Source organism: Alligator sinensis, unplaced genomic scaffold (assembly GCF_000455745.1).
Source record: "Alligator sinensis unplaced genomic scaffold, ASM45574v1 scaffold628_1, whole genome shotgun sequence".
Classification (NCBI taxonomy): domain Eukaryota; kingdom Metazoa; phylum Chordata; order Crocodylia; family Alligatoridae; genus Alligator; species Alligator sinensis.
Genome location: NW_005841873.1, coordinates 1,204,488 through 1,213,986, shown reverse-complemented (window position 1 = coordinate 1,213,986; position 9,499 = coordinate 1,204,488). Strand labels below are relative to the sequence as shown.

Below are 9,499 nucleotides of genomic sequence, written 5' to 3'. Positions count from 1 at the left end.
TGCCATTCTTACGACCTTACTACGTGGGAATCTGGGGCAGAGGGCACCTTAGAGATGTGTAACGCTACTGGTAGGGGGCTCCTGAGAGACTAATTGGTTCAGAGAGGCATCCGCTTTCATTGGCAACTACCTACCATATTCACTTGAATCTAAGATGACGCTGAATTTAAGATGACCCCCCTCCCCAATGATTAGATTCTGTATGTGGAAAACGTATACATTTGTTATAATTTTCCAGGTATAGAATCTAAGTATCGGAAAGTTGTCTTGAATTCGTCTTGCCGCACTTGTCAGTAAATATGGTACTTCATCAGATGCTACAAATGGACTGGGAGAAAGTAAAAAGATTTTATACAGAAGGGAAAGGGACAAGAGGAAGGGATGCTGCTAGGAGAGGTAATGAGCGGATTGATTGGATTAGTTAATAAAGCAGTTAACATCTGGAGTTATGCCAGAATAAGCAGGCAGGACTTCAACTGCAAACAAAATCTGTCCACAACAGATTACCTAACTCTAATTCCCACCAAGCTACCAGGCCTTGCTAAAGACCAAATGCCAGTTGTGTTCCCTCATCAACATAGACTGGGTCATCCCTGGACTGAGCAACAAAAATGATAACATCTGCTGTTCTTTCTGTTTAAAACTAGGTAAACTGAATAGCACAAAATTCGAGACATGTTTAGTTAGAAGTAATGCTACAAAACTATGTTAATGTTCATCTCTATTTTAACCCAACCCCTGCTCTGTGCTGTGTCTCCAACATAGGCAGTTTTTGATCAGAAATAGCCTCTCTATGGCTCTGATTTTGGAGCTTCCTAGTATGTGAATTCCCAAACTGTGGCGGAACTGGAAAACCTGCCTCGCTGTGAAAGGGGTGGGTTGGCTTGGACATAGGCCAAAAAAGAAAATATAAGTGAGAAAGCAAAGCAGTGGGATTTGAGTTGGTTGCTTTTTCCAAGTTTTAGAATGATTGTCTTTCAGAACCTCTTCCTAAATCTAAATATTTCTATGCGCAATTTAGAGAAAACTGAAGCGGTTTTTAATTTTTGGCCTGATGAGCAGTCTATTGTGTTCGGTCACTTTGGATTAGATTCCCCAGAACATGATGCTTGATCTGTTTCAATAATCCGTTCTGCTGGAGAATCAGGGTTGGAAGAAGGCTATCTAGTCTAAGCCCTGCAGTGATGATGGAGGCACTGTTCCTAAACCATCCCAAGATGACTCTTGACTCTCTTCTATTTCATCTAGTCTAACTTTTTTTTTCCTTTAAATTAAACTCTGCCATTGCAGGAAGTGTCCTTCAGATTGTTTCAGCACCAGGCCAGCAGTATTTGCGACCTCAGGGTCCAGTTGTCATGCAGACCGTTTCTCAACCTGGAACTGTTCAAAATGCTTTGAATGCATTGGGAAACCAGCATCAAGCAGGCGTGCCAGCTTCTACAGCAGTAACTCAGCCAGGTAGGTATTTTGTCCTCAAGGGATGTCTCCACTTAGACATTTTACAGCAAAACTGCTTCCAAATAACAGGTACCAGTGCCAGTTCAAAAATAAGGAAGTGGTGGTCCTGTTTTGTTCAGAAGTGCTGGGAAATATGTGACCTAATGGGAAATTTGTACAGACCCTTAGAAGAAGAGGGTAGAGTAGAATAGGTGCAAGGCTTGACTCATGATCACAGGCACTGCAACTGTATTTACATAGTCAGAATTTCTCAGCATCAGAGCTGCATCTCTTAAACCATTTTGTCCAGAATGGTAAAATGTGAACTTAAATTATTAGCTGCTTTTCAAAGTGATAATTTCTGTTGTATGAAGAGGTGGCAGATGGTCTTATGCTCTCTTTTTCCTACAGTGATTACCTCTCCAGCCGCTTTTCCCTTTGCTTTTTCTGATTCACCTATTTTTTTCCTGTGCCTTTTTGTAGAAATACAAGTTAGGTTTTGTCCACTTTATTAGCTTGATGAAGGCTGCTGACAGATGTGAAAAAAACCCAAACAAACCACACTTTACTGGAAGAGGCAGCGTGTTAATTTAACCCAGCTCTGCAGCATCTGTATAAATTGCACACTTTAGTGGGGCTTTTATGGCACTTTTAAGTGCCAAAAAAGCCCCGCTGAAGCACCTGTTCTGCACAGATGTTGGGTGAACTGGATCAGACTAACAGTGCTGCTTTTGGGCATGTGCTGTGCTCGGTGTGGGGGTGCGCGGAGATTTAAAGTGAAGGGGTTTTTTGTTGTTGTTTCGTTTTTACGTCTAAGCAGCCTAAGATGAGAAACACTTGATAACTGGCTGTCTGGTGGGATGCCTTCAGGACAAAGCAGTACAGTACTGTTCAACAGGAAATACGATGCTACGTACTTGTACATTAGGAGTGACTACTTGCTGTAATCACCTTTAGACTGAAAGCCATGTGGAAAACTAAAGGAGCAGTAAGTGGATGTTTTTCTGCTCCTTTTTTTGCTGCATTTACATGGCCCTGAATTTTAGCCTTTTTTTGTGCAACATAGTCAGAACTGGGGAATGAAACCTCAACAGCAGTACTTTCAAGGTCCAGCTCTAGGGAGGGAAAAGATATGAGAGACTGTGGCACAGGGTGGAAGATCTATAGCTTAATATTTCATCCCTCAGCTTGTGACATCATATTGTAAATGCTCATAATATTGCCGAAGGCCTCCAAGAAAGTTAGATAGTCCAGGGCTACCAATTTAAAGTAAAAAAGGGAACTGTGTTTCTTTTATATTGAAAGAGAGCCCAATTAAAACTTATTTTTCAGATATATACTTGGGCTTTGACATTTTTGTCTGAAATGCTACAAGAAAACCACGGCTGCAGGATCTACCGTGTAGATTATTGCAGGCCCTGTATTGCCTAGTTTGCTTTTGTGTTTCTGTATTGAGGAAATACATACATGCTGGAAGCTTACATTAGCAGTCTGCTAACTGTAAAAATGTGAAGTCATCCTGTACTTGCTTTATAGTTGATTATTCCTCCTAATTGTATAATATATTTGGCACAGATTGCACTAATTAAGTTGGGTATAATTGTTCATTAGTGTATTGATTCAGCACTGAAAATACAGCTTCATATTGAATCACAGAGTGTTGTGCTGTTTTTCTACTGAAAGTATTCAGTGCCTATGAGCAGTGTGTGCCAATTGGGGTAGGAAATTATACATTTTACCAGGAAAACAATAACAAAACAGTGCTGTTAATCTGCCACTGGGTTGAATACTGTCCTTGGCATTACTTGAAGTTTTGATTATATTCCTTGTACTGTGTCATATGCTGGTAGTTCATTCAGTTAGCTCTTCTAGAGAAGCGCACACAAGCAGTTGCATTAATCGAAACGCTGCAAAAAAAATCGGAGTTGTTGTGGAAAAATGTGTCTTGCCGTTTGCATAATAATGGAAATATTCTGTTTAATCTTATGCTTACTGAATTGATTAATAGAAAGGAGGTATAATGAATATAAGATCACTGAGATTAATTATGACAGCAAGTTTTTCTGACCTAAAGCCACTCTTCTTTTGCTTTCTTAAAAAAAAGGAGTAGTAATGGAAATATACTAAAATTGCAAATGGCATGGTTTTTATGTAATGAAAACAACAGGCGCTGTGTAAGCAAAGCAACAACAGCATGTTGTGTTTCTCAGAAATGTTGACTGCACATCAACTAAGATTTCAGAATGGGGAAAACAATCTCAATAATACACCGAATAGCTGCTGTGTGGGACAGTAGCTTTTGAGTGACGTTAAATATGTAGGGACAAAGAAGGAATGCAGCTAAATAATTGTGACATTAGAAGCAGGATCAAACAGGTTTCTAACCTTCTTCATAGAAGCCAGCTATTTTGCCACAAGTTTTAGTGACCTGAGGCTGCTGTCGCACTTAACCATGGCCTCCGATATGCGTGTGCAGAGCCTGCTCTGATGTGCTGGAAATCCAGCTGGAGCATGGAAATTGACCCTCTCCGACAGCCTTCTGTGTTAAGTGCATCAGCGTGCCAGCGCAGCTCCACGCTGAAAAAAATGGCAGCAGGGCACTTTGAAACAAAACACATTTAAGCTTTAATTCAAAGCTTCCTGCCGCCATTTTTTCAGCATGGGGGTGCTGAAGCACATAGCGCATGGGTGCTTTTAATTAGTGCAGCTTGCTAATTAAAGCGCCTGGCACTGCATCCTGCAGCACATGTGAAAATGCCCCATGTGCCTACCATTTAACTCTGGTAGGAACAGTACATTGTGGGTACTAGCTGGTAAATTAACTTAAATTTCTGTATATAATACAATGATTGGGAATCAACACTTGCTACTTCAAATCTGTTATCTTCACAGCACAAGAAGGAGATATAGACAATAAGTAAAATGTGAGTATTAAAAAAAACGTGGGAGGGAAGAGAGAAATGGCAAGGCTACAAGATGAGTGCTTTTTATAGTAACAGAAGGTTTCATAGTGCCATGCTTAAGTAGTAAGAGAAGATAAATTAAAGTCCTGGTAAGTAAGTCAGGGAGATCTAGCGTCACTCAATACAAGGCCACTCCACCTGGCTAAATCTGTTTTGGTTCCAACACTATGTTCATAGATTCATAGACATTAGGGCTGGAAGGGACCTAGAAGATCATCAGGTCCAGCCCCCTGCCCCAGGGGCAGGAACTCAGCTAGGTCAAAGGATCCCAGCAAGATAAACATCCGAACATTTCTTGAATGAGTCCAGAGTAGGTTCCTGCACCACTTCTGTGGGGAGTCTATTCCAGGTCTTGGGGGCTCGGACTGTAAAGAATTTTTTTCTTATGTCCAGCCTAAAACGGTCATGGAGGAGTTTATGAGACACTGGTCCTTGTTTTTCCTTGGGGCACTCTGGTGAACAGACATTTTCCCAGATCCTGATGTATACCCCTTACGTACTTATAAGCAGCCACCAGGTCTTCTGTGCTTTTCCAGACTGAAGAGTCCCATGGCTCTCAGCCTCTCTTCATAAGGCCTATTCTTTTGCCCTCTGATCATGTGCGTGGCTCTCCTCTGGACTCTCTCAAGCTTCTCGACATCCTTCTTGAATTGCGGAGCCCAGAATTGGATGCACTACTCCAGCTGCGGCCTCACCAAGGCTGAGTACGGCGGGAGGATGACATCCTGAGATTTTACTTGAGAAGCATCTATAGATTCAAGCCAGAGTTTGGTTTGCTTTACCAGCTGTGACATCGCTTGGGGGCTCATGTTCATCATGATCATGACCCCCAAGTCTCTTTCAGCAGTGGTGCTAGTAAGCATAGCACTGCCGAGCCTATAAGTACACTGCGGGTTTTTTTCCCCAAGGTGTGTAATACCTTACATTTATCGGTATTGAACATCATCAGGTTAGTATCTGCCCACTTACTAAGTTTATCCAAGTCAGCCTGGATCACTAGCCTGTCTACAGGTGTGGACGCTATGCCCCAAAGTTTCATGTCATCGGCAAACTTAGCCAGTGAGCTTCTGACACCAATGTTCACATTGTTGATAAAGATGTTAAAGAGAACAGGTCCAAGGACAGAGCCTTGGGGAACGCCACTGGTCACGGTGTGCCATAATGATTCACTGTCATTGACCACTGCTCTCTGGGTCCGACCTTGCAGCCAGTTTCCCAGCCATCGGGCTGTGGTGTAGCCGAGGCCACAGTTGGCCAATTTTGCCATGAGGAGGTCGTAGGACACCAAATCAAAGGCTTTTTTTAAAGTCCAGATATATGACATCAATCTTTTCTCCCTTGTCCAGGTGATATGTCACCTGGTCATAGAAGGAGATGAGATTGGTCAGGCAAGACCTACCTGCGACAGACCCATGCTGGCTATCCCTCAGGATGCTGCCCTCAGTCATCTTATCCAGAAGGGTCTCCTGGATAATTTTCTCCAGGATCTTACCAGGGATTGAGGTCAAGCTGATTGGCCTGTAATTCCCGAGATCTAATTTCCACCCCTTCTTGAAGATGGATACCACATTGGCCTTCTTCCAGTCTTCAGGTACTTCACCTGAGCACCATGAGTTTTTGAATATTTCTGCCAATGCTTAGGCTATGACACCTGCCAGTTCCTTGAGTACCCTAGGGTGTAATCTGTCAGAACCAGCTGACTTGAAGGTGTCCAGCCTCTCAAGGTGATCCTTTACTAGATCAACGCCAGTGCTCTAGGGGGTATAAGTACGTCCTCACCTTTTGTAAACATAAGAACTTCTTACCTTGGTTCTGTCCTGTGGACAAATGAATTACCTTCTCACTAACAGATAAGTAGAACAGCTGAGAAAGACAGTACGTGAAAAGCCTTTTTTCCAAGTAGAAATTTAAATGGACAAAATGCTTGTAGTACAACTGTGGTATTAATATAAGCAGTTTAATTTTTGGTGCTGTAATGAAGCTTCTTGGTTTCTTTGTGACTGGGTTGGCTTCCAAAATCATGAAAAGCAAGAGCTGTCCCCCACACCTGCCTTTCCCCAACCATGGAACAGTGTGTAGTCATGTTGCAGCAGAGAAATCTTTGGAAGAAGCTTGTGACAGAAATAATGAGGACCTACATTCTGTTACTATCCTAGTCTAGCCAGGGTATGTGGCATCTAACAGCTCTTGGGTTCTCCTTTTGTAGCTAGCTTGGAATTTTTTTTTATTTTTTTTTTAAAGAGTTGCTGTAAACATTTGTAGGCTGCTTGAATTGTAACAAACTTGGCTTGGAATAGTAGATGACCATGAACTCTGAGAGGTTGTGTGCTATGATAACCTTGTGTGTCTGTAAGTGTGTGTTTGTAAAATGTCATCCCACCCGGAAGATGTTCGTCTCAAAAAGGAGATATAAACACGTGGTTTATCCTCAGTTTGTATTCCAGGTCGAACAGCAGTTACTAGCTTAACATCTGGTGACACAGGAACAGCATTAAAACCTGCTCTTGCCCATGGAGGACAATCACAGGTAATTCAAAATTATTTTGCTGTGTTAATACAACGATTTTTGAGATTAAGAGCATATTCTTTATGCTGTATTAATACTTCACTCCACTAGTTCAAGGCTGTAATTTACAATCTAATTGAATAAAACAGGAACAATTAGCAGTTTGGGGTGGGGGGCGTTCCCCAGTATTTCAGATCTGTTAAACTTACAGTGGGCTATGGATCGTTGTTGAAAATGTATTTTAGTTGTAAAATATTACATGCTAGTATTTTAGTATATAGTAAATGGATTTCTTTCTGAATAGCAGACAGGATTTTACATAAAAAATGGAAATGTGTTTTAAAGACAGTTTCATTCAGTTGTGGAAAAAATGATGGGAAAACTGTTAGATTGTCTGTATGCTTCCAAAAATCAGGCTGCTTGGAGAGAGATCTACATACATACGTATGTATGTAAGCTTTCTCACCATCTTTTTACAGGTTTCCCTGCAAACATCACACTTTCAAAACTGTGTTGAGTAAGATTTAAATAATATATGTGACATTCTATCTTCACACTTTCATACAGAAATTAAATTGTTATATTCATAACTATGTTTATTCATTCATCAGAATATTCATCCTGTGCAAAATATATAAAAATTAGCTGAGAGAGCAAATATTTATTGGTTTGGGAAAAAGCTTGCACAGGATGAATATTCTGATGAATGAATTAACATAGTTATGAGTATACCCAGCATGAATATAACAATTTAATTTCTGTATGAAAGTATGAAGATAGAATGTAAACTTACAAAAATGAGGACATTCAAAATTAAGATAAAAATAAGCCTACAAATTGGATCAAGCTCTTCACATTATGTGCTAAATTTAAGTCCTTGTTGAGTGGACCCAACTGGCTATCCTAATTTAGCATGTGAATGATATACATCAGGGATCGGCAGCCCCCAGCACACGTGCCAACAAGTGGCATGCAGAGACATTTTCCCTGGCACATGAGGAGGTGTGCGAGGAAATAATTAAAAAAAAATTTTTTTTAAGTTGCTGCTCTGGGCTCCCGAACAGCCACAGATGCCAGCACCGTGGTAGGCACCGGGGCAGAGTCAGGAGAACACAAGCAGGGTCGCAGTCTGCACTCTGCTGATTCTGCCCCTGTCCCCAGGCTGCGCCCCCCCAGCCCGGCTTGGCCCCTAGAGGGAGCTGGGGGTGGAGGGGAGAGCGGGATGGGGACCCGGGCAGGTGCTGCGCAGGGCCACTGTGCTGCAGGCTCCCAGCGGGTGGGCGAGCCCTGGGCCCAGGCAGACTGATGCTCTGTCCCACCCTGGGGGGCAGTACCGGGATGCTGAGTGCTGAGGCTGGTCAGTCAGGCCATCGCTGTGCCTGGCATGCACGGAGGCCAAGCCAGGAGCCCCCTGAGCCTGGCGTGCTGCCCCGGCCAGGCAGCATCCCCTAGCAAGCAGGGAGGCTGCGCCCCATGCCTGCGGAGCTGTGCAGATCAGACCAGGCCCCACCTTGGGTGCCACTGGGCTGCCCCGCTGCGGCCTGAGTCTGCAGAGCCCTGGGGTGGCCCCTGCTGCCCACCCGGCCCCCACTGAGGGGATCTGGCAGGGGTCATCGCGGAGCCCTTGGCCCGGCTGTATGAGCATTCGTGGTCATCTGGCCAGGTGCCAAAGAATTGGAAACTAGCTAATGTGGTCCCAATTTTCAAGAAGGGGAGGAAGGAGGACGCAAGTAACTATAGGCCCATAAGCCTCACCTCGGTGCTTGGGAAGATCTCGGCGAGAATCATCAAGGAGCGCATCTGTGGGGGGCAGCAGGGGAGATCATGCTCAGGGGCAATCAGCATGGGTTCATCAAAGGCAGGTCCTGCCTGACCAACCTGATTGCCTTTTATGACCAAGTAACTAAATGCTTGGATGATGGTGTCGCCGGGGACATAGTCTTTCTGGACTTCAGGAAGGCCTTTGACACTGTCTCTCACCCCATCCTTATCAATAAATTAGGCAACTGTGGCATTGATGCCTGCACAGTTGGATGGGTAAAAAGTTGGCTGATGGGGCGCACCCAGACAGTAGTGGTGGATGGGTTGTACTCAACCTGGTGAGATGTGAGCAGTGGGGTCCCCCAGGGCTCGGTCCTCGGGCCCGTACTGTTTAACATCTTCATCAGCGGCTTGGACGAGGGGGTGGAAAGCACGCTGTCCAAGTTTGGTAATGACATTAAGATGTGGGGCGAGGTGGACACGCTTGAAGGGAGAGAGAGGCTGCAACTAGATTTCGACAGACTACGAAAGTGGGCAGATGAGAATAGGATGGGGTTCAACGTAGACAAATGCAGGGTGCTGCACCTTGGGAGAAGGAATCCACAGCATGCATACAGGCTGGGGAGTTCCCTTCTTGCAAGCACAAAGGCTGAAAGGGATCTTGGAGTCATTATTGACTCCAAGATGAACATGAGCCACCAACGCCAGACCGCAGCCAGCAAGGCCAGCCATACCTTGTCATGCATCCAAAGAAGCATCTCAAGCCAGTCCAGAGAGGTGATACTCCCCCTCTATGTGGCTTTGGTCAAGCCGCAGTTGGAGGACTGCATCC

At 44.0% G+C, this 9,499-nt stretch overlaps 1 protein-coding gene across 1 annotated transcript in view; it reads left to right on the top strand.

Annotated features, from left to right (window-relative positions):
• EP400 (E1A binding protein p400) overlaps nucleotides 1-9,499 on the top strand; it is a 62,335-nt gene that overhangs the window by 31,042 nt on the left and 21,794 nt on the right. The window contains 2 exon segments of the mRNA XM_025195678.1: nucleotides 1,291-1,458; nucleotides 6,833-6,927. Coding sequence (XP_025051463.1) covers nucleotides 1,291-1,458; nucleotides 6,833-6,927 — 263 coding nt within the window.